Here is a 25993-nt window from a genome sequence, read left to right as displayed (position 1 = left end):
GGATATCCTTTATATTTTATACCTCATTCACAGGCTTCCCTCAAAGCAAGCATTCAGATCAACGTAATTTTTAAAGATGTACTGAAGCTGTGATTAGGGTTGAGAAAGAATAGGAGAGGATGAAAAAAAAAGACGTAGCTGGTCTATTCCTCCATCACTTTGGGTACACACTGGTGGGCTAGTCCTTTCATCTTCCTCTCATCCCCTTTTCCATCCAGTATACTTCTGTTTCTATTCCTTACTGTGAATAATGGTGGACATGTTTGTAGTACACACCAAACCTCTGTAGAAGTGTGAACAGCATACATTTATATTCTTCTAATGACTGTAATTTAGGCTTTTCTGTTTGCATTTCAGTGCTAAAAGATGACATTAGCTGTTATGTACTTCTGTAAATTCTATCAAGACTAATATATTAATAGCTGTGCCAGCAATGTACTTTTTAGCTTTTAATTATGATGGAAAATCAACATTATCTGTGATTTATTGTTTTTGCAGCTTCCAGCAGTCAGATTAGGTCAGGAAGCTCATTTATATGCTTACAAAAATAGGTTTGATTGGACTTGATGTGCCGAGATTTTGTCAGATTCTTAAAATACATAATACAGTTCCAAAAGGTGCTTCTTGAGACCTGTACTGAGCCCAGGAATGTGTGAAATAATAGAGGGCTGCTGGTTTTTTAAGCGTGTGAAAATAAATCTCATATTTATATTCTGTTTCCCTCGATATCTCTGAGAGAATTTAGTTTATTCATAGATGAAACACAGATACTTCAGGCTTCAAGAAAGAGGAAGAAGACAGCACAACCAAATCTAATATTTATACTTCCTATGAAAAACACAGGGCTGGAAAAATTGCAAATCGTATTGAAAGAAGACACTGTGCCAAAGAGAAGTAGTGTGAAAAGAGATACCTCCTAAGAAACCCAGAGTGTGCTTTTGTTATGTTCAGTAGCTTTCTGCTGAAAGAAAATGGAACACTGGAGTAGTGGTTAGTTCTGTCTCATTTAGGAGATCATTTACTTGGCTATTTAATTGTTCATAATTGCAGTGCAATAAATTTAACGGGACTAATTGCTCTTTTAAAACACTTCCCAGATGCTCTGTACAGCACAGAGCTGAACAGCGTATCTTTGTATTTCAGGTGCCAGTCATAACTTTGCTGTTTTCAGACAGGCCAGGACCTGCCTTAGTGCCTGCCTTAGTGTTGCTGGTCCATGTTCATTCCTGCTTGGAGATCACTTTGTGTTTCACCATGGAGATGATCACTGCTCTCTACAGCTCTAGAATTAGTGTCTCTGGTCGCAGCACAAGCTCTGGCATAAATCTGAGTAACCTGGGAGCCAAGATTTCAGGGAGAGTACTTAACCTGTTATTATGTGTACCTGACCACTCCTCTGGCCCACAGCAGGTGAACAAACTAGAAAAAAGACGCATTTGTTCTTCTAGAAGCTGCAATGTCAATTTAGAATTGCTCAAACAGAAGAAAGAATAGGAGTAGTTGTTAGAGGTGACAATGATAAGATGTCTAAATGACAGGATCTGGGAGCAATTTCAGCTCCTGGGTCTTGATGCACATCTCTGCTGCTTCTTGACTCCGGTGGAGCAAAGATCTGGATGCAATAAACTCTTTGCTCAGCCCATAATCTGCATGCACAGGGAGAAAACACACTGGGGACTCAAAAGCAGCTGCAGCGCATTCTGGGCAAGTCCTCTACTCCAGCTGTCTTGACAGTCGAGACTAAAGGGCAAATCATGTGGATTCACCTCTGATGTTGCTTGGACAAAGTCAGTAATGAGGTATTAGGGAAGCAAAGTGGTCTTTCACAATTAGGCCACTGCCATTTGTTAGCAACACTTGTGCCAGACTTAAATGTTAATCATTAGACAACCATATTATAAAAATTCTCTGCTTTACTCCTTTTGAGATTCTTCAGGTGTTGATGACTGTATAACTGGATAGTGCACCCTCTGTTTCCGTATATCTCCTTAAGAATCTTTTTTCTAAAAGGTCAGTATATCCCAGCTGTTTCTGAGGCATGTATACTGAAAGAAGAGTTCTGCACACAATTAAGGAGATTCAGGAGCACTTCCTTGAAGTCAGCTCTCTCAAGTTTTCATCCACGCTCTTTCAAAGCAGTCTCTTCCAATTTCATTGTCTTGAACTCTGTGAAGATCTTAACAGCATTTGCCTTCAAGCCCCTTGCAGCTTTTTGCAATTGAATGCCCACTAACAGCTGGAATGAATTGACTCCCAGACTGTTGCCTCTTCAAGGTTTAGTTTGGAGGTGTTGATAGAGCAACAAAAACATGATTTTGAAACAAATTAAAAAGCCGAAGGAGGAAGTTCCAGGCTGAGTGCCTGTTATGGAATTCATTTCTAAGAGCCTCATTTCTTCTGGAGGCCTCCCAGGAGAAGAGGCAGATGCTTGAGCGCTTCACAGCTCACGTGAAATCAAGTTCAGTATGCTTCCACAAATCTAATGATCGACAGATGGTCGTGAAAGGTAGAGAATGGCCCAGCCAGCACATTGAAAGTATTTTCACCTCACTTCTCCTTGTGCAAAACAACATGCAAAACCTGATGATAGCAGTTGCTTGTGGTGTGGGGGAACTACATTTTAAATATATGGTAATGTTCTGGACTTAGGATGTAAAAGAATTGCATGCATTTTACAACAGGTAAATAATTATGTGGGTAGTAACATTAATCAGCACTCCAGATTGCTCTTTCTGTATTAAACATTATACAGTAAACAGCAAGCTGGAGCCTTGATAATTGCTTCCTAATCAAAGTCAGAGCTAGCCTTGTATTCTTAGTGTGATTTTGATCTTCTTGTTCTCTTTTTTATTATCTCATTAGATATGCCTGTCAATTTCTCATTTTAACTTTCCTGCCCAGATAGCAATTTGTCTTGTGAAAATTTAAAGTTAAATACGTAAGATGTCCAGGGTATCAGCTAAAAATATAAAAGACCTTTTCTCTTTCTTGAATAGCGTTTTCTGACACATTTTTGTAGTAGCTATGATATGTTCTATGTGTTCTGTGTTGTTGTTTTTTTCCCCCCTTATTCCCAAAGTCTGTATTTGAGATCAGTCTTTTTAATCATTTAAAACTTTACTTTGAAGTTTGAGACTTTGTCAGGTCCTGTAAGCTTGGGTTGACTGTTATGATGATAGAGCTAGCATGTTGTTTCATTGACAATATGGAGAAAGATTCATGCTTATTCAGACACACTTATTTGTATTTGACGTCTGGATCTGAAGGGGAGATTATAGGGACAAGAATCTGGAAGGGATGCAAATGGATGAGCTGCAGGTTTCAGAAACACATACAAGGTCTTTAATCACCAAATGTTTTGAAATACAGCATAAATGAGCATAAATTCTTACTACCTAGAGTAATTTTTATAGCGCTAGTTTTGATGTCATTCATGTCCAAACATTTCCACAGTAGATGGAAAGAACTTTGCAAGCTACCTGAAAAGCTTGCTGAGGGCTGTTTTAGAAATAGTAAGGCAAATGCACAGGGAGTGTGACCAGTAGGAGAAAGGGAATCATGGAATAGATTAGACAAGATATGTATTTATTTTCTTTAAAGCTAAGAAGTATATGCCTTATAATTATGTTTTTAATTTCTTCTTCTAGAACCTGGATGCTCTGCATGACCATCTTGCTACTATTTACCCAGGTATGCGAGCCCCTTCCTTCAGATGCACTGATGCGGAGAAGGGGAAAGGACTCATTCTGCATTACTATTCAGAAAGAGAAGGTCTACAGGATATTGTCATTGGAATCATCAAAACAGTAGCTCAGCAGATCCATGGCACAGAAATAGATATGAAGGTAATGTTTGAAGGGTTGTACACATTGAATGTTTATGTCATTAGGACGCAATCAAGACAAGTGAAGTGATGGCAAACAATCGTTGTTGCTGTCCTTTGTTAGACTGTGGCTTTGCTACTGACTCAGGAAGAGCCACTGTCATTTGGATTGCTTTAAGGATGGGTCAGTCACATGCTGAGAAGGCCAGCATTTAATTTGCAAGCAGACCTACTCAAGAACAGTTCAGAACAAATTCCCATTGTTCAAAGAAGAAGGTGATGTACAGAAACTTGGTACTGGTTTATTAGGGTTGCTCTTTCCACTTTCCTTAATTCTTTATCTGTATGTAAACTGTGAGGCTGATGTGCATTGGTGATGTCTGGCTGGAGAGCAGAGTCTTCCTCTCGGCGTTCATGCCAGGTCCTTAGCAGAACCAAGATATGTTTGTGTGTCTGGGTTTGTGGGTTCCATTGAATGGGAATATGACTGGATATACACCTACAGCCCCAGAAGAGGAAAAATATTCCTTAGTCATACAGTTTACGTAATATTATGCATGCTAAGTTATTTGTGAAATGGAAAAAGAAACTTCTGCTTTGAGTCCGTACAGAGTAACAGAAAAATTTAACTGATCAGTCTAACAGTGTAAAATCAGGGTTTGATCTAACATGCAGTTAGCCTCAGATACATCAGGGGGAAAATGGCAACATAAAAACTTGTTGATGTTAACAATACTATAGTTCATACCAAATATTTTACATCAAGTACAGAAGAATATAAGCAGGTACAGCAAGCTTTTTTCTTTTTTTTTTTTTTAAACTATTCCCTAACCATACTACCTTTCTAGCACAGTTTCACTACTCTAGCTGAAGTAATACTTTATTTTAGCATTAATTTGGCTAAAGTCTAAAAACAAAAACTTCAGTGTAACGTTCATTCAGTCATTGCTATAAAATATGATTGATTGTTTGCTTGCTTTCATAAGAGATTTAAAGATGACCCAGTGGCAAAGGTAATTACTGCTCCTATATTGGAGTATTTGCCTCTTAGGTTTCCTGTTAAAAGCTATCTCAGGTTTATAATGAATGGCTTTTTCCATATTGCAGTGGTGATATACTTGATGTCCTTTGTTTAAATTCTGCTTGGTAGAAATCCATATTTAAAACTTTTACAGCAAGTGTTATTACTCAGATAGGTAAGGATGCAACAGATCAAAAAAGTCCTCTTCTTTGGTCCCTGTTTATTCAGTATTAAGACAGACTAGGAGGACCGTGTTGGAAAGTTGGCTGCAAGAATGCTGAAGCTGTTGCTTGACAAACATTTCTTTTGGTGGCGCAGGCAACTTACACAGTCCCCCCTTTTCTTCCTGCTCGAGCTTGTCCTAGGACAGCTTTTTCTGGTGTGTCTCTCCAGCTGTTGTGGAGCTATAAAATAAACTAGATGGAGGAAGTGAACTAGATTCAAAATAACATTTGTTTTTCTGGGTTATTTTTACCCATATCTGTTCACTTATGTTGTTTGGTGTTCTATCACAGAGAGTTCTGCCAGCATATCAAAGGGTTATGCAGAGACAAAGGTGATCACTGGGAAAGAGGAGAAATCCAGGTTGTGCAAAGCAGCTACCAGAACAAAAGTCTGACAAATTGTGTCCTCAGTCTGAATGTTACTTTATTGAGAAGATTGTATTGCACAATACCAATATCCATATAGGACTTCTCACGGGTAATAAATGTCCCCAAGAAGTTTAAATATTGTTTCTAAATTTTACTTTTCATTTTTATTTGTTTTTGTTAGGCTTTTCTGGAGATCTTATTGTTGTGCTGTAATTAAATAGAATTGTGACAATGTTGGTCAAATCCATTGTAAGTGAACACAAAGTTTCATTTAAATCCAAACTGTTCTTCCAGACTCTCTGAGCCAAAGGCATATAGGCCCATAAAAATTGGTATTACCTCTTAACTGAAAAAGTGCACACTGTCTCATATTTTGTTACGTCAGTTACCCTGATTTTTCTCATTGCTGTTAAAAAATTATGTCCCTGTTAGAATATTATCTCAGCCCTGAACTTCTCATCTTTGCTAGTTAATAAAGCCCAGCTTTTGACACCTTTAATGACACCAAATAGTGCTTTACTCCGCAGGTAATCACAAACTTCAGTGGTACCTAAGCAGAGAATAAACAGGTACTATGTTTCTGCAGGATGACAGTGCCAAAATTTGCAATTAATCCACACAGACAATAAAAGTCTCTCCCTATTACACCGCAGGTCAACTATTAATCATTAATGTTACAGAATGAGGATTTTAAACTAAAGTTTGTCATTGTGGTACCTGGCTAGTTTTACACCATTCTAAAAATGGGAACAGGAGAAAAAAATAAACCATTTTCTTTCATCTCAATCCCTTGCTCCATAATTTAGTAATTATGTGTTTCTGACCGTTAGTAACGCATTGTTTAAATAACACAGCACAGAGGAACAATGCAGTTGCTTTTTATTCCCTCAGTTTTTATAGACCAACCAGTGCCACCTTTTCTGTAAATTATTTCAGTTTGGACTTCAGCTAGATTTTTGCATGAAGAAGAATGTATTTTGGCATCTATTTATTTATTTATTTTGAACTGATTCAGCCTTAGTACTCAGCCCTAAGTTTCTGATTTTGTTATGGGAGTTACCTTCCTACTTGCAAGAACAGAGCTGAGATTCCCAAGTTATCCTTCCAAATCTCTTTATTCAAACATTTATATTACAATCCAATATGGGACTGTTTTAGTAAGATCTGTAGTTCTCTTTATATTAGTACAAAGTCCATATCTGCGACATGATGTTTAATACTTTGTTATCCACTTTTATTCTCCAACTGTTCAGAACAAATGCTCACATAAATCTTCTTGAGATAGTGCAGGCTTCTAAGTTTACATTTACATAAAATTTTGCTTGAAGTTGTCTTTCATGTTACAGTTTCTGTGAAGTTGGCAGAAGATCTTAATTGTTTACAATTTTTTTTTATTATTTCATTAAGTGTTTAGATTTTGTTTCATGCATTCCACAGAATCACAGAATGGCTGAGGTTGGAAGAGACCTCTGGATTTCATCTTGTCCAACCCCTGCTCAAGCAGGACCACCCAGAGCAGGGTGCCCAGGACCACATCCAGGTGGTTTTTGAAGATCTCCAAGGAGGAGACTCCACCACCTCTTTGGGCGGCCTGTGCCAGTGCTCAGTCACATTTATATGTATGTTCTTGTGGTATACAGTAAGGCTTTCTTTTTTGAGAACAGTGTCCTTCAGGAAAAATGCCTTTTAACGCCTGAGACATGTATGATGAAGGCAAGGAAAAAAGAAAGGTCTGAGTTTGTCTCTGTTAAACTCTGTTAGCACTGAAAGGGTTTTTATTTTTTTTTTAATTTGAATTCACAATTCCAGCTGAATAGTTCAGGAAAGCCTTGGTTGACATTAATCAACTGATTAGTTCAAATCCAATTTGCCTTATCTTCCCTGATATTGAAATCCATTTTAGCTAAATAGAATTAAGATTTTTTTTTTGCAGCAAATACTGTCCTAAGAATTGTTCCTGACTTTGAGAACACACTAAAAATATTTAACTTCTGCCAGTCTTAGTATGAGAACTAAAAATCGTCATGCTGCTGGTTACTAGCTTTGGCATAAGATCTCTGTAAGCAGCCTTCTGGCTGTGCCTTCTCTTGCTTTGCTTGTCAGAGGTTGTTTGTATATAAATGAGGGTGACCTATAAAGGTGAAGTCAGGACAGAGATTCTCTCAGGGCTACAAATGGTACCGGACAATGAAGTGTTGTAAAATCCTACAAAGCCAAAAAAATCTGTTGGGAAAACAGCATGCTGCAGCTCTGTTATTATCTGAGAGCGGATTATCAAAATCTGTCTTTCGGACTGTCAGGGAAGATGGTTTACAGTATCAAATGAAAAATTGCCGGAGGAGATCCTTGACAAGATCCCAGGAGGGCCAACTGTACCCTGGGGAGCATCAGGCACGACATGGCTAGCTGGTTGAGGGAAGGGATTGTCCTGCTCTGCTCTGCGCTAGTGCAGCCTCACCTCGAGCACTGCGTGCAGTTTTGGGCACCACAGTATAAAAAGGACATAAAGTTATTACAGAGCATCCAAAGGAGGGCAACGAAGATGGTGAGGTGTCTAGAGAGCAAAATGTATGAGGAGCAGCTGAGGTGACACTGCTTGTTCAGCCCAGAGCAGAGCAGACTGAGGGGAGGCCTTGTGGTGGCCTGCAGCTCCCTCACGAGGGGAGCGGAGGGGCAGGCGCTGAGCTCTGCTCTCTGGGGACAGCGACAGGACCCGAGGGAATGGCATGGGGCTGCAACAGGGGAGGGTCAGGCTGGGGGTTAGGAAAAGGTTCTTCACCAAGAGGGTGGTTGGGCACTGGAACAAGCTCTGCAGGGCTGTGGTCACGGCACTGAGCCTGATGGAGTTCAGGAAGCATTTGCACAATGCTCTCAGACACAGGGTCTGATTTTTTATTTTATTTTTTTGTGTGGTCCTTTGGGAACCCAGGAGTTGGACTTGATGATCTTTGTGGGTTCTTTCCAACCTGGAAATTCTATGATTCTAAGATGGTAATTTCTGACTGTCTTATATAATGGCAATCCAAAAAACAAAGCCAGAGTGTGACCAGCTGGGGATGTGGCCTAAAAACTACTTAGGAACTTGTCACGGAGGACAATCAGTACTGAGCTTGTACATTAAAAGGTTAGCTGTGTATGAAGATAAGGCGATCATGGAGCACAATTGGCCTCTGACCCAAGGACAGTTGGAAACTTCAAGAGCTCCATACTCAGAGGTTCAGTGCAGTGAGACAGTCTCCGCCTTGAAACCGGCTGCCAGACATCCCTTCAGTTTTAGCCGTGGGTGTGCAAAGCTAACGATGGTACCACTTGGACACTGAACCACCCTGGAAGAGCTGCAGTGAAATTTGTCAAGTAGCATTGCACGGTCAGTTTTGATCAAAAGAGATCAAGAATGTCATCCTGTATTCAGTTTTAAATGGCAAAAAAAAAAAAAAAGAGACTATATATTCGTCTTCACAATGCAAAGGAAAAAGATCCTTGTCTAAGGACATTCTTATTTGTCACTGATGCTGAGATCTGAGTATATCTCGGGGACCCGCTTTTACTTATAGAAATGAGTCTTGTCTTGCAGGTACATTAGAGAAGGCTTAACAGACAGCATGTGTTTGTTATACATGCTGTATCACAGTGATACTGTTTGATTTAATATCTTGTGTGAAGCTCACCAAATATATTAAACCATAGAGGCATGTTTAAAATAATTGTTCTCTAAATTGTTCCTCCCTGAATATTGGTCTGACTTTTCACTTGGCTAAGTAAGAGCAAATGTTGAAAATACATTTTCTGAAAAGCACAGGTGGGTAACCAGTTAGATGTTATATGTTCTCTTTGAAACCAAGAGAGTGATTTTCCCTTCAGTTTTTATCTGCAGTTACTATGGTGATTGAGCTCTTAGACGTGGTGAGCTGATGTCACTTCAGCTAAGACCACAGAGGGAGGCAAAAGAATTAGACTTAATTCCTGGCTTTGTCACTTCTGTCACTGAACTTTCATTTGTCAAGCATTTAATTGAGGCTTCCTCAACAATATTAAAATGATGTTGAAATTCTGTGGCTTGCAAACTTTGCTTGCAGAATGAGACAATAGAAGAGTTCTATCCTCGTTAAGCTTACTTCAGAGTAGCTAGAGCAGGTCTTTATGCCAAGTAGGTATCTGGCCAATTAGGTTGGACCCGTGTGTACAAGGGTGAAAGGACAGACTTTAACATATTATGTTAATTGCCAGAAGTGCTGATTTTAAATTTGCGGACAAGTAAAAGCTCAAGGCATTGTAGGAAAATTGAGCAGAACTTAGTTACTGTGAATGTCACTGTAATTCAAGAATGCACTTGGAGAATGTGGTCTCTCTAAGCAGACGGCCCATGTTATTCTGTGTTATCTTCATTACTTTCTTTAGGATGGATTTCATCTTCTAGGACAGGAAATATATATATATGTATATATATAATGATATATCAATATATATCATTTTGAAGATTGATTTTTTTCTGTATCTGAAATGCCTCAGAAAAAGGGAAGTTGTAAGTTGTTTGAGGTGGGTGAGATCACAAGACAGGAAGATTAGCTAGTGCATAAATTAAATGATCAGGAAAGACATCATGAAATTACATACCCAGTAGGGAGTTATTTGAGGATGATTCAGTAGCTTTCTTAGCCTGTAGAGGAATATGATTGTAGCTTCTGTTAATAAGGATCTGTGCATGGAGGACCAGAACCAAATTCAATAAATCTGCCATGTCCACAGCATATCAGGCTTACCACTAGTGTGCAGCTGGTGCTCTGGCTGTTTTGTAGGTCTGACACATTTCCATGTGTTTTGCCTGTAGTGCATCTGCTGCACTATCATGATGCGCTAGTACAGCCAGCATTTCTAGATGACCTGGAGTCTAGTCAAAAATAGTGTTGCAAATGAAGTTGAAGATGCTGGGGAAATTTGCAGCCTTATACTGTTACTGACACAGTTCTTATCTATAAAGATAAGGAAAATAGCACAATGTGCATGATGACTGACTTCATCACTGTGAAAGTCTGTAGTAACCGCAGAGGATCATAGCTCAAACATACCTAGACATGTCTTGAAGCATGTAGCAGGTCTAGTTTAATGCTGTTTCTTTTTTAACTAACACTTGAGTTTTGTTTATTGATGCATCGTTCATTCTAATAAAAAATGGGAAGCTATGAAAAACCCTTACAGTGCTGCATGGTAGCAGGAAAAAACCTGTAAGTACAGGTGTAGCATGGTAACAGAGTATGCAGTGACTAAGATGGTCATTAGGTGGTAATATTATCTCTGAATATTATCTGCTGTTGTTGTGAACGTTTCCTTAAAAATATTCAATCTTTAAAAATGAATTTTATGACTGCTTTGGTGAATGAAGAGGCTTTTCATCCAAAGTACTGTTTCATTTTATTTTGTTTTGTTTTGTTTTGTTTTGTTCACCTCTGTTAAGAGCAACTCTTTGAAGTAAGATCCAAGACTAGAAATCATATGGAAGCATAGATGAATTCTAGTGATAATTCTACATAATTTGAAAAAGGTTACTGTGTATAATCTCAGCTATCCTTTGGCCACAATAATAGTAAAGGTTAATAATACAACAAAACCTGTGGGAGTGTACATGAGTGAACATGGAAGATAAGAACTAAGACACTAACTGCATTTTATCAATCCCCAGTATGGCCACAGTCCCTCACAATTGTTTGAATAAGGATTTATATGAAGAGGAAGACATGGAAGACCTTTAAACCATAAATTCAAAAGAAAACTAGGTTTCCATCTCCTGTGTTCCGTTTTACTAGATGAATCCACATAATTTGTTTTCCTCAAATGACCACCACATACTTTTCCTGTGTGGTTTACCTCTTATTAACTAGTAATTTCCTGCTTCTCTTTGCTATGCATTGTCACATGGATTACCAACAGTTTTTAAAGGAAATTGGGTTTTATCATCATTAGCATTTGAACTTGTTCTTACATCCAGCTTTATGTACCTACCTGCGCCAGTAAATTCTGATCTTTTCTAAGTTATATACGCAATAGAAAGAGAAGACTAATGCACCAGATTATATAGAGCACCTACATCAGACTCCTGCTCCAAACTGTCCTCAAGAAAGGCCTCTCTTTCCTTTAAATGTATAGTCAAATAGGAGATCTAGGAGCACCACCTTCTTAAATTAAGCATCATTTAGAAATAAAATACTGTTATGTTGTTTTATGCTGCTGCGTGCAAATAGGAACAAATAAAGTATCATCACACCCCAAACCACCAACTAACACAGCTAACAGTTGTGGAGGGGAAATGTTTAATAGTCTAAACATCACTGTTTGCACAATCTATGTTTTGTTTTCATATTTTAACTGTTAGTCTCTGTGGCTAGATGTGTAAAGGGCAAAATCAGGATGCATTAGAGATTTTAAGAAGCTTTTTTTTGCTTCAGTGGCTGTTAGAATCAGGCTCTGTGAAAACAGAACCAAGAGCAACATGTTCCAAAACGTTGCTGCTGAACAATACTGTGTAAATAGAGTTGTTCTGTTCCAGTCATTAAATCTAATTAGGCTTGAGAAGAGGTGAATTTGGCCTCTCAGGGTAAATTATGTTATTCTATTAATTATTAGCTTTAATTATACTATAACATATGACTCTCCCTGCAAACAAAATAATCCCTATTAATTTTGTATTTTTCACTAACTTTCAGTAAAATTACTAAAGTGAAATGCTGTATTCAAGACATTTATTTGAGATTTCACTGATGCAGAATAACCAGAGTCATCTATGATTTCATTTAATATGGAATACGACTCTGAGAAGATTGTAATTGCTTTTCGTTTTATCTGTTGGGTGTGATCTTGAACTCATCACTGTTTGCTTGGATAAGAACTGCACATTCAAACCTTTGCTCCATTTACCTCTCTTCTGGCTGACTGTGACATGCTCACCCTCTGATCAAGCACTATTTGCTGTTGTTTTATAGGCCTTGCAAGCAGGCAAGCAGCTTTCATTAAAATAAGGATTCGAGTGGTTTGTGTAATTCAAGACTTCACACAGATCCACTCAAGGAGAGGGGAGAGTCCTGTTGTGAGGCACATACCAATAAAAGCAAGCATAACCTGAGCCTGAATCCCTGATTTCAAGATGTACATTTCACTCATCACATATATATTATATTTGAAGGATCGTCAGTATATTGTTCATGTGAAGAACAACTGTTGCTAAGCAAAGACACAATTCCTCCCCTGGAATTATAAATACTTTTTAAAATCAGAAATACTTACTAGAACACAGAATTTTTAAAGATACAGTTATCATTCTTGAATTTGTCTTTCTGGTCTAAACGTATCCCTGTCTTCATAGTAGCATTCCAGTTAATAATGAATAGAAGGGTTTTCAGTCTTTCATCTTTTCCTTCATTACTTTTTTTTTCTAGGTTATTCAACAGAGAAATGAGGAATGTGACCACATTCAATTTTTAATTGAAGAGAAAGAGTCTAAAGAAGAGGACTACTATGAAGACCTTGACAGATTTGAAGAAAATGGTACCCAAGAATCTCGCATCAGTCCCTATACTTTCTGCAAGGCCTTTCCTTTCCACATAATATTTGACAGAGATCTGGTGGTCACACAGTGTGGCAATGCTATATACAGAGTCCTTCCACAGGTTAGATGATTCTGTTACATAGTCATAGAGATGCCTTATGATAGATGATACACAGCTGTTGTTTATTTATTTATTTATTTTAAAAGATGAATAAAACAGGTTTAGGATTCTCTGTCTAAACAGCATTTCCATTTAAGCGTATAACACTTACTGCACTGTGCTCCTGTTGTTTGAAAAAAGAATATGAAAAATAGCCCTTAACCTGCAACAATTCTGTTCCTTAAAGATCATGTCTATAATGTGCAGTAACGGACCAGAGAGTAAGCTCAAACAGAGAATACCTGATCACCCGTGCAGCTCAGGTGTTAGCTTGATACCTGATTCTTTTTTTTAATTTTATTTTTATTTTTTTACTTTTCACTAGCCTGCTCCAAGATATATTTGTTACAAAAGTGTTAGATTAACGAGTGGACTTAAGACAGCGTGACTTGTTGGCCTGTGGTTTAGGAAATAGTCTTGCACATACTTCTCTATAATGTAGCAGCAGGTACATAGTCTGTATATATTACTTCACAAAAATGCCTTGATACATACTTGAGGTGTGTGATGCACAAAAATGGAAGAGCTTAATAACAGAAGTTATATACTTTCTTAGCTTGTGCATTGTAAGCATCAATATTAGCTGAGGTGTGCCAAACTATGATTGTGATATAAATCTGTGTTCTGAACTGAATGTAGCTGCTGCGATTTCCTCTGGTTATTTGAAGTAGAGGAGCATTCAAAGGCCCATTTAATATTATGTATTCTGTATATGAATAGGATAACTCAGTTCTTGCCTGAAAGGACAGAGTTTCTCAAAATAAGCAATAGGAAAAAATGATATGATAGAAAGAAACAAAAGGAAAAGAATGAAAAAAACAAATGGCCTTTATAGTTATGTGGGCTAGTATTGCACATACTATGTTGTATATGAATCATAGCCATATTTTTTAAATATAATTTTACATTATTTACTTTTTCCTGCTATTGGCTTGTGGTGATGTCTTCCTGGATTTTGTGGAATGATTTGAAAGAAGAGCTTTGAAAATTTTTCTAAAGGTCGTTCATGGAACAGCTATAACTATTTAGCCTGCTGAGGATGGCCATTGAAATCCTTGCTACCAGATGACACTCTAGAGAATATGGATTATCATTGAAAAAGGAGTTACAGGGAGGATACTTAAGAGGAAAACACTGAAGAGTTTTTTTATACTTTACTGTAGAATGGGGGCAGTTTGTCAGATAATTAATGTGAAATAGCCTAACACAAATTTACAAGGTTATCTTGCAGGCTAGAGTTGTACTTTGAATTCTAACATACTTTTGTTGTAAAATCCTTAATTTGAAAACCTTGTGTTCTAATGGAGAAATGTATAAAGTACATATTCTCTTCTGTTCAGTATTGTCATCTAAGCTAATTGAATTAATTACTCCATGTATACTTTTATTGTAAAACATTTCATTTTTTTCTTTTTTTTTCCCCTTTACGTTTAGCTGCAGCCAGGAAATTGCAGTCTGTTGTCAGTTTTCTCCTTGGTCCGGCCTCATATTGATATTAGTTTTCATGGGATTCTCTCACATATCAATACAGTCTTTGTACTGAGGACCAAGGTAATTAGAGAATATTCACCTGGCTTTTATATAAGTAAGTATGCTTTGGAGAGATAAGAAGTGCTGAAAAAGCAGAAGTGTTCAGAAAATATTCTTTGAACAGTAGTAAGCTCAATCCCTTTTGAGTCTTGAGACAAGAAAAAGTGTCAGGTCTGAATTCATGTTTAGTAGTTAGGTTAAATGCTTTATAGGAATGGCGAAGTACACTTACTTCGTGCCTGATGCTTTCTTTGCAAGGGGCCAACCCCACATACGGCATTGTACCAAAGTAAATGTAGAAAGGTAATTACATGCACTTTTGCTTCATAACAATATGGGAGACAAATATGAAATATGTTATTGCTTGAGCCCATACATTCCTATACATTTCTGTACCCTTTTCTCTAGGGAGGGGAGGAGAGGAGGCAGAAATGTGAAGAAATGCAGCATGTAGAGTAGAGCCTACTATGCCAAAGAGCCTGTTTATTTATAGAAAACTGTACCTGACAGAAACCAACAAGATTTCTTAGAGATTCTCCCAGGCACAATTAGAACTTCATAGAATAGGCAATTCTTGTTTCAAACCATTGTGAAGAAATCACACAGAAGAAAACAAGAAGTTATAAACATGAAGATAAAGAAAGATACCATGTTTTGTAACTTCGAAGTAGAAAATCATAGTATTAAAGTAAGGATAGTGTGTTGTGCTCAAATGATAACTGGGTTTTAACGTTGGGTGTAACTTTTTTAGACATTCTTACAGCCTTCATTGTGAAAGCACTTACATATGTGTTGTGATAAGTAACACACGTGCCAATGCCGTTATATAATAATTGTGATATTTTTTTTTAATCACCAGGAGGGGCTGTTAGATGTAGAGAAACTGGAGTGTGAAGATGAGTTGACTGGCACAGAAATCAGTTGCTTACGCCTGAAAGGGCAAATGATCTACTTGCCCGAAGCAGACAGCATTCTCTTTCTTTGTTCACCAAGGTACTTTAAACCATAAGAGTTCTGTAATATTGATTTTCATTTTACAATTACTAATTTTATGAGCACTTATGAGAGTAGTTCTACAGAGATGAATTGGCTCAGGTATTGATTTAATTGAATTTGGTTTATCCTGAAAGAGGAGGGAGCATTTAAACATCAGAAGTTAGCTGATTATTAAATAATTCAATATAAACATTGGGATGCTCTGTCTTAGTTTGGACAAGTGAGAATATCTCATGATTCAGTGATTTTTGGCAAGTCTTGCCCTTTATTTCTTATTCTGGGAAAGCTGAGATGTCACTATGATTTAGTTTCCTATGAGGATTCTTTTTTTTTTTTTTCAGAAGCTTTAATTTAAAAGAGCAGTGATGTTTATAAAAAGAGTGGTTGGGATTGGGAATTGAATGGAGGGCTTTAGCTAAAAGTTTATTGACGTAGTATGCCAGATTACCTCATTAATCTCATGTGTAAAAGTGAAACAGAGAGTGGATGAAGACAAGAAGAGTAGAGGCTACCTTAACATAATCTCACTTTTATTTGTTCACTGAAGACTGTGCATTTCATATGTTCATGGAACTCCTCAGTAAGAATTCTGTATTTAAATTCAAAAATCAAGAGACATGTTTTAACACAAGTGAACACAAGGTAATTTGTAGATGGGATATTTTATACATCTCATCAGAATTTTAGAAACATAATCTTTTTTCTGTTATTCCACAATCTCTGCTGTTCATCTGAGGTTTAAATGCTCCTTCGGCAAACTTAATTGTACCCATATTATTATCTGTTTTTCCACATTGCAGTGTGATGAACTTGGATGATTTAACCAGAAGAGGGTTATATCTGAGTGATATTCCATTGCATGATGCTACCCGTGATCTGGTTCTTTTGGGAGAGCAGTTCAGAGAGGAATATAAGCTGACTCAAGAGCTTGAGATCCTCACTGACAGACTGCAGCACACACTACGTGCACTAGAAGATGAAAAGAAAAAGACAGACACGTAAGAACAAAATCCTGATTTTGATCTGAAACAGTCACAGCAATGTATTATTTATAGGTACCTTCTTCACAAAATAAAAGAATCTGGGAAGGAATGTAAAAGATACGCAGTGCCAGTAATTTTGGAGTCAAGAAAGAGCATTTCATTTTAATTCCTGATAGGGTTTTCCTTAATTCAGATTGTCAAATGTCTTCTGCAACGTAGGCTGTGGCTCACACAGGTTTTTTGATGGCTCCTTCCTTTAAATGGACAGTTATGAGAAGTGAACTGGCAATCCTTTTCGCTTTACTAGTTAACCTAAAATAGCAGTTTTGCAAGCTTTCTTACCTGCCATTGCTGTAGCGAGGCAAATCTGATGAATGCCCAAAATGTTACTATTTGACAGAGTTCTGTAGACCACTTACTTTATCTTTCTGTACCACCACGCTGACGGGTTAGTAGACATAGCAGAAATGCTTAAGCAGTAAATAGAAATGATCCAAGACACTACTAATGGATCATGTCAGAAGAATTAATAATGTCTGCAATATGTAAAGTCCTTTCTTAAATTTCTTTTTTGCTTTTGCCTTTCTTTCCTTACTCATTTAGGTTACTGTACTCTGTTCTACCACCATCAGTGGCAAATGAGCTGAGACACAAACGTCCTGTTCCAGCTAAGCGGTATGACAATGTCACCATTCTCTTTAGTGGCATTGTTGGATTCAATGCTTTCTGTAGTAAACATGCCTCTGGAGAGGGAGCCATGAAGATTGTTAATCTTTTAAATGATCTTTACACAAGATTTGATATTCTAACTGATTCACGAAGGAATCCATTCGTTTACAAGGTAAGCAGAAAATTTTCAAGTAATTTAAACTGCGACTTTTCAATAATTTACTGTAATGTCTCTCTTTTCCATCCTTTGGACTTTAGGCTTTTGAAAAAAGTAGTTTTATTTGAACGGTGTTGCCTGATACTACATAGCTAAAGAAGAGTATGTTGTTTATCTCTAATTGTGTGAAGGAACATAAAGGGCATAGTTTCCAGCAGTGTTTCTGCACAGTCACCCATTGGGTGGATATATAATTTTCCTTCCACATTTAGCAAATGCAAACCCTTAAGTAAGCAGTTGGTTGTTCTGCTGACCCCGTGCTTTAAGTCATATACCTGGGTCTCCTGGTTGTAAATTATAACCTATTACTTGGTTATTCAATGTGAATTTCATTCCTTCGGTAGCAATGAGGTATAGTTGCAGATATGGCTGTTACGAGATAGAAAAGTAGTTATGTACGTCTCATATATATATGTGCATGTGTGTGCTCGTGTGTTATATGTATAAAATCTGTTGCTAGTTTTTTCTAGAAATCAGTTTTATGTTCTATACCAAGTAAATCAAGTGTGTGAGTCAAAATAAACATGGCACTCAGATTCTACACAAATTCTAGAAGACCCGAAAAGAGAGGCTGAAGTTCACATGATCAGTGTTATTTTAATTTGTTAATACACTAAATGTTTATCAATACAATAAATGCTTATCAATAACAAGAAGAGGTCATTAGAATTAGGATGATTTGAGTGAAAGCGAAGGGAAAATATTTGAAAGGACAAGCCGCCTTGAAGGAAGCACTACATCCATCCTAGTACTCTGAAGTCCACAGTAAGTGTTTTGAACTCAAGTAATTGAACAATGCATGTCTTCCCTATTGCACAATAGGTGGAAACAGTTGGGGACAAGTATATGACAGTGAGTGGTCTACCAGAGCCTTGCATTCATCATGCACGATCTATCTGTCACCTGGCATTGGATATGATGGAAATAGCAGGCCAAGTTCAAGTAGATGGTGAGCCTGTACAGGTTAGTAAATGTGTGGGCTTGAATGAAGAGCCTGTTCTTTGATACGATGATAATGCTTTGAAATATCATAATGCTAAAGTCCCAGTCTGTGTAAACTTTATTCTGAGACAGATCTCTACAAATAATATGAAGAGTCACATGTAGATGTAGTATGTATAGTTCCTCAGACCTTAAAATTATGCTTAGCCATTTAAAGAACTAAATTAGGTCCACGTCATGTGTGTTTGTTTTCTGATCTTTTTAATCTAATCAACAAATTTGCATTGTGCATCAAATACAATTAGTTGAGCCTTCTTCATCTCAATGAACAGAACAATAGTATCCCTTGTTGACATTTTCAATTGTGCTTGAGATCCTCTTGTCAGCATGGGAAAATAATTGCATTATAAATAGAAAAGTATGGTTACGTAGGCAGTTACAGCTATGATTCTAACAATAATGTATATTAGTGGAAGTTCAGTCATTATGGGCCTTTTAAAGGTGTTGGTGCATTAATATAGGATTGATGAGGCTGCATTGACCAGTTAATTACCTGTCCTCATCAAAAAGCTCTGAGGGCAAAATAAATAATGAGTTTGATACATATTTCTATTTATATGAAGCCTGTTGCTCTAACACTTAGTTTAGGTTTGCGTTTTTCACTTTTTCAGTGGGCAAGGAAGTGAGAAGGTTTGATTTGGGGGCTTTACAGTAACCATAATGTGATATAAGAATGAGTTTCTTCAAACCCCTGTCCTTGAGCTTTTAAGTGCAAAATACCATGATATTTCTTTTGAGAAACAGTCTTTTTCTTGGCCTAAACCATCCATTTCTGCATCTTTGAGAGCTCATTAAACACAGATCTGCAGAATATGCCACTCTCTCCACTTATTTTTATTTCACAGTATGTAATAGCAATATGGCATGGTGCATGTTGGAAAAATATGTTTGTTCTTTCTTATGGAAGGCAGAGACATAACAATACAATAATAAAATAATAAATAAGAGACAAAATGACACAAAATACAAAACTTTGAAGAAGCTGGAATTGTCCACTGGGGGGAAAAAAAAAAAAGCTAGTAAATAGAAATGGCATAATATCTGTATTTAGTTGGAAGCAGCAGATTAGCCACACTGATTTTAAATATTCAAGCATTATTTTTTCTCTCTAAAGATAACAATAGGAATCCATACTGGTGAGGTAGTCACAGGTGTCATAGGCCAAAGGATGCCACGTTACTGTCTCTTTGGAAATACAGTCAATCTAACAAGCAGAACAGAAACTACTGGAGAAAAAGGAAAGATCAATGTCTCTGAGTATACATACAGGTAAGAGAGCAACCATTTTTACTGTTGTTGACATTTTAAAGCACTTTTTCCATGTAACATCAAAGTGTCTTCAGAATTGATAGTGATGGGAACCTATCAAAACATTAGAATCACAGAATCATAGAATGGGTTGGGTTAGAAGGGATCTTAAAGATCACCTACCTAATTCCAACCCCCTGCCATGGGCAGGGACATGTCCCACCAGGCCAAGTTGCTTAGAGCCCCCATCCAATCTGTCCTTAAACTCCTCCAGGGATGGGGAATCCACAGCTTCTCTGGGCAACCTGTTCTAGTGCTTCACCACCCTCATAGTAAAGGACTTCTTCCTAATATCTAATCTAAATCCATCCTTTCTTAGTTTAAAATTATTCCTCCTTATCATCTTGCATTATTTAAGTACATGAGTTCATATGAAACTACTGCAGAGTGTATTATGATACAACATTATTTGTGTGCAAATATAATAATGATCTGAAGATAGACTCAACTGTTTTGTTAAGTTGCTCACGTATCTGTATGTGTAATATTTTATATAGTGCATGGCATGTGTGCATAGTACATAGATTTACATGTTTTCTCTTTCAATTTCAGGTGTCTTATGTCACCAGAAAATTCAGATCCTCAGTTCCACCTGGAATATAGGGGTCCAGTTTCTATGAAGGGTAAAAAAGAACCAATGCAGGTTTGGTTTTTGTCCAGAAAGAGTACAGAGACAGAGGTATGACTAACCAAAGTGTATTTTTTTAAACAAGGTATAAATATGACAAATTTAATCTAAACCACTGAGATCCATTTGCATTTGCAAAATAAATGTTCCCTGGAAGAAATGAACAGTTTTGTACACACTTTCATTAATGCATTTATTATCTTGACAGCAGATTAAAGGCCATGATTATTTGCCTTTGGAGTTTGTGCAATCCCTGAAAGAATACTTTCATATTTTAAAAAGTCCTTGAGGGAATGCCAAGCGTTTAAATATTTATCTCTCTCTCTCTTACGGATTTCTCCACTGTACTAGATTTTGCAATATAACGTCCGTTTCTGTTTAGCTGACATGTCTGGTTATCAGCACTTCAAAATTTACCATTTGATTTCTTACAGTGAGTGAATAAATGTGCCTTCAAATATTTAGGCAACAGTACAGCAACTACTTGTAGGCAAATTTGCACCTGATGTGTGTGGTGTTCTGTTAATCTCAGATGGATCTGCTTGCTTGGACAGAGACTGTTGTATAATAGAGGTCTTACTTTATAAATATACAGGGTGAAAAATATGTCTTCTGAATGACATATGAAACTAAATCCTGCTGTCAAAATGACATAGTGTAAAGCTCTTCAAGCACTAAGTGGTCTTTGAGCTTATATGTCAATTTCAGAAGTTTGGGCACATAGTAGCCAAAATCTTATTGAAGGACAATGAGATTTAGACTCATAAGTGGGTTACAAACTTAAACACTTAGTCAGGTTACTGTGGGCCAGTTGATTTGCCATAGCTGAGCAGGTGCATACATTCCACCCATTGCAAACAGGGGGAAAAGTGGGTAAAAGTAATACACATAGCTTGAAATTTGTCCTGAAGTAATACAAAAAGAAAAGGTTCTAAGCTAATGTATTTAATCTTAAAAATACCAGACTAAAATAATGCAAGTCGTCAGTTACCTTTACTGAACTGAAAAGTCACAGAGAATTAATTGTACTTTTGAATTCTCATGTGCTTCTGAAAATGAAATTTAGGCTGCTAAACCATTTGGGATCTTTAGGAAATCGGCTCTAGCTTTAATACCACTGGTACCCAAGTATATGAATATTGACTTTTTAATGATAACTCCTAATATTAACCCCTCAGTATTAAAATTCGGGGGAGAGCCTGTACTTTAACTCCACTGAATTCTGTATTTTAGTAAATATTACTTGTAATAATATTCTGGGCACCACTTTTGATAGTACTTTTATGATTTTGTTCTATATCAAGGTTAACTGTAATTTCACATGGTTACCATTTTTCAAATCCATACTTGTATATGCAATATATTTTAATTAAACACCTTAGACTTTTTTCTGCATTAAAAAAATATGTCCTATCATTTGTGTCAGGGAATACTGTAATTTGAAATGTAAAACTTCAGATGAGTACTGAGTCAAGGTTGTGTTCTCTATGTTTCAATCTCACATGACTTTAAGTTTAGGTTCAGGAAGTTTATAATTTTAAATATTGCCATTTCCTTTTAGAGATCTTGTATAATATCTGACAGCAGCCCTGAGAGGTACCTGCTGTTACCATTATCTAATAATTCAGCTTTGTAGAGGAGGACATAGGAGCAGAAATAAACCTGACAGAAAACTGCTGTCAGGAGCACTTAAGAGTCACAGCTTAAGCACACTTGAAAAGTCTCTCTTGATTTTTGTTAGTTTCAGTTACACATATAATTATCATACACAGAAGGACTTCCCCCATCACAGGTTTCTCTTTTATGTTGTAGTAAGTTTCAGAGAATAGGAAAGTAGAAAGATAAATCATGTGGTGAATGAAACTGATAATCATTTTGTTAGAGGTGACTTTGAAAGAAGATCATTCTCTAATGGTCTTTTCATTCTTTTTCACTCCCTGCACCATTTCATCTGTCCACACACAAAAAGATGCTCTAAGATTTCCTACTTTAAGATTTCCAAACTGTTGTTATTTCTGGCACTTTATAGTCTGTATATAATAGTTGTAATCCAAAAGCAGAAATCACATAAAAAGTTGGTTATCTGGTATTACCTTAGAGTAATTGCTTTGCAAAGGTACAGTTTTGGTTTTCTTTTCTGATACTCCATCTGACGTTTCAAACATATACACATGCTTATGTTTATTATCATGTGTAGTGTAATTAATTTCAGTGGGGGCCATTCATAATGATTAATACTGCATGTTAACATATATTCGGAATCTACATGTTATATATATTTCTTGAATGGTCACTCCAGAATATTGCAGGAACTGATTTAAAGAAGTAAACCTGAAAATATTTTTAAGTCATCCTGAAGATATTTCTGCTGATAAGTCTTTTACTGTGAAGTTTTCTACCTCCAATATCTTTAAATCTAGGTTTGAATCATATTAGTGATGTGTTCCCCTCTTCATTATATTATACCTAAGGGACTGATTAGCTCAGCATTCACAAATCTGTTAGCATATTTTACCCTGAAGCCCAGTAATTGATATATGGTGGGGGAAGAGGACAAAATGGTTACAGCTGGCATAGAGGTATGAAACCAAGGTCTAAAATATGCCATATCTTCACTGAGCCTGTAGAACATGATAGGGTTGGAGCAACTCATCATACTTCAGACTTGATTACCAAGTTGGCATCTCTATTGTGAATGAGCAGCATTTATTTATGGGAAAGATCTGTTTTACAAGAATCACTGTCTGTTTGGAATGCTGCTCCTTTACATTATTCCCAGTTAAGGTATCTCTTCCATAATACCATTCCAGCAAAATTTAGAATTGTATCAGAAATGTACATAGAACCAAAGCAACTCTGACTTACTTGTCTGCTTGCTTGCATGAACAGAGATTCAACTGCAGCTTCTCTCATGAGAAACTGACTTATAAAACATAAAGCTTGCGGAGAACCTCAGATGTCTGACTGCAATTTCCATCATTCCCTTCTTCCAAATATGTTTTTCTCCCACGTCCCCACATTACTAATTGGAACAAGTTAAAGTATCTCAGAGCTAGTAGTTCATCAGGGAATGTAGGAACTGCTACGTTCTTACATACCACAAACACATGCAAAAGAAATGCTTTTGTTAACTATGCTCTGTTCTATTATTCTTATTATTTACTAATACTGGTTGCAAGTTGTCAAACATATTTTGTCACTGCATTGATCCACTATGTTGTTGCTTCAAAGAAAATCCCTTACTTTTCAAATTCTACTTGCATGCACTCAAGGAAACAAAGCAAGATGCTTTCTGAGCTGAGGGAAGAGGAAAAGGACGCTGAACAGGGTGCAATACTGTCTCCAAATAGAGGGCCAGGCAGTAAGGATGAGTTTATGGATGTTACTTCACTTTGTATCTCCCATTGCTATGTGCAGTAACATTGTCTTTTGCCCTAGTCCTGAAATCATACTCATCATTTTCCTCCAGGCTTGCTTGCTACTTTTTCCTTAGTGTTTGGTATTGTTATATCTCTGCTATGGGCATGTATTTCAAGCTTTCTTTTTTCTTTTTGATATGCGTTTTTGCATGTCAGTTATGTGGCCCTTCCTATCACCAAATAAAACCGAATAAAAATTTCATAATATGCACGCCACAAATAACCACTTCAGTCTGATGCTTCACACCATCTTCATCTCCATCTTTGCAGTACAGTGGTTGCAAAAATCAGTGACATTTCTGGAAAGATGGGAAGCATTTCAATTGTTTGGCAGAACGAAGAACCTAAAGAACTATTTGTAAAAATAATACATAAAGCACCATTATGAAAACTATTCTATAAAACTTGTTTATCAGATTTACTTCTGCTATTACCATGCTTCCTGTTCATTTTGTGAATAATACTTGATACACTGTTAAAACTTGGTTAGAAAAAGGTACCTCTTTTGATGTCATCCTGCATTTTGGCTTTGTAGACACTAAGTAAACATTGTCTATGTTGAAAGGAGGCAGTTGTTTGTCTGACACTGCCATTTGAAGCATGTGCTGATGTACTTTTACTGAAACACTGTTCTCTTGCAATGTATTTTGCATTGTTTTATATTAACTAAATTAAGTTGTCATGTTAATAATAGTTTGCTGGACAATTTTAGGCCACTGATAGTGCTCTAATTCTTTTCTGATAGAGCTCCCAGAATTGACAGGCATACTGCTAGGACACGATTGTCATGGTTGCCTTTTGTTTTGGTCTCTAATTTTTAGAAATAATTTTATATTATTCCTTGGGAGAACCTGATGGTATTCTTGGCATCATGGCAATGGCTGATACATTTGGTAAAATTGGACAAGGTTTCAGATGTGTTAGACCTTCCATAACTTCAGTGTATGGTGCATTTTTGCGTGAATAATATCCATTCTTATCTGTTTGACATTTCTGAATATTTGCATTATAAAATAGGATAGTGCAATTACTTTGTGTATAAAAATTGTCTATCTACTATACTTTATGAGCACAGAATATATACGTATAAATGTTTCATGTTAATGTGCAAAATAAATTGCAATAAATTATTTTTTCCACTGATTTTAGAAATCTTGGGGTTTTCTTTTTAATGAAAGTTGCATATTAGTGTTGCAGTTGATACAAAGCAAGCGTGTTCTCCATTTTGTAATTCCAAGTTCACGTTTAAGTAATTTCTCAAGTCATTGTTCCAATGTGTACATATATTTAAGAGTCTCCCACGTTCAGGTTTGTGGATAACATCCTCAGGTTAAAGTGGTGTTAAAAATGTGTAGATTAGTGCTCCAAAAATAGTAGAAGAGATCACAGAAATACCTACGTGGTATTTCCTTTGTAAAGTCTTCAGGTAAATGCTGCACTCAACAGCTAAAAATAAAATTGCTTAAACATTTCTCTCAGATAACTTTGGGTATTTAGTTCCTTAGTGTGTGCTCTCTTGCCTCTTCAATTTAAATATAGTGATTTGCTTTTTCAATAGAGGCTCTCTAACTGAAACGTGAGGTAAAATAATTTAAAAAGTCTGTTTCAAAGTCTGTTTCATTTACAAATACATCTACTTTATCTTAGTATTGTTTTGTTAAAAAAAAAAGTTGAAACAAGCAGAAGAAAAGTGAAAGCAGCAATGAAACTACAAATTACAGAATGCTTAGCTGTTTCTAATCTTCTGGATCAAATGCTTTTCTTTGAATTCATACATGCAAAAGAATTTGGTTTTCTATGGTTTTACTAACTAAGGCTGGCTGTGCAGAGGACTCTGCTAATATGTCTTAAAGTTGGTGCTGCAGTTGACTTGAGAAGTCTGACTGTTGCTAGTGTTTCTTGGATAATGTATGCACTTCTATCTATTATGGGGCTTGAAAACAGCAAAAGGACTCTCACTGGCTTTAGTAAATTTTGAAGCAAGCTTATTAAGCACATACTCTCAATCCTTAGAAGCTATATTATAAAGGCTCACAATGAAAGAAGCCATTTGATAACATGGCCTATATTTGTTGATCTTTTCATTGACCTTCCCCATGCAGAGTTC

At 36.7% G+C, this 25993-nt stretch overlaps 1 protein-coding gene across 1 annotated transcript in view; it reads left to right on the top strand.

The window, feature by feature from the left end:
- Positions 1 to 25035, top strand: part of GUCY1B1 (guanylate cyclase 1 soluble subunit beta 1) — a 41973-nt gene extending 16938 nt beyond the window's left edge. The window contains exons 5-14 of the mRNA XM_035548713.2: positions 3648 to 3845; positions 12865 to 13095; positions 14569 to 14685; positions 15524 to 15657; positions 16461 to 16658; positions 17247 to 17484; positions 18352 to 18492; positions 19646 to 19800; positions 20392 to 20518; positions 23740 to 25035. Coding sequence (XP_035404606.1) covers positions 3648 to 3845; positions 12865 to 13095; positions 14569 to 14685; positions 15524 to 15657; positions 16461 to 16658; positions 17247 to 17484; positions 18352 to 18492; positions 19646 to 19800; positions 20392 to 20518; positions 23740 to 23763 — 1563 coding nt within the window. The 3' untranslated portion in view covers positions 23764 to 25035. The remainder of the gene's footprint in view (positions 1 to 3647; positions 3846 to 12864; positions 13096 to 14568; positions 14686 to 15523; positions 15658 to 16460; positions 16659 to 17246; positions 17485 to 18351; positions 18493 to 19645; positions 19801 to 20391; positions 20519 to 23739) is intronic.
- The last annotated feature ends 958 nt before the right edge of the window (positions 25036 to 25993 follow it).

This window comes from Cygnus atratus, chromosome 4 (genome assembly GCF_013377495.2).
Source record: "Cygnus atratus isolate AKBS03 ecotype Queensland, Australia chromosome 4, CAtr_DNAZoo_HiC_assembly, whole genome shotgun sequence".
Lineage (NCBI taxonomy): Eukaryota > Metazoa > Chordata > Aves > Anseriformes > Anatidae > Cygnus > Cygnus atratus.
The sequence above is the reverse complement of the archived record's forward strand: the minus strand, read 5'-3'. Positions and strand labels throughout refer to the sequence as shown.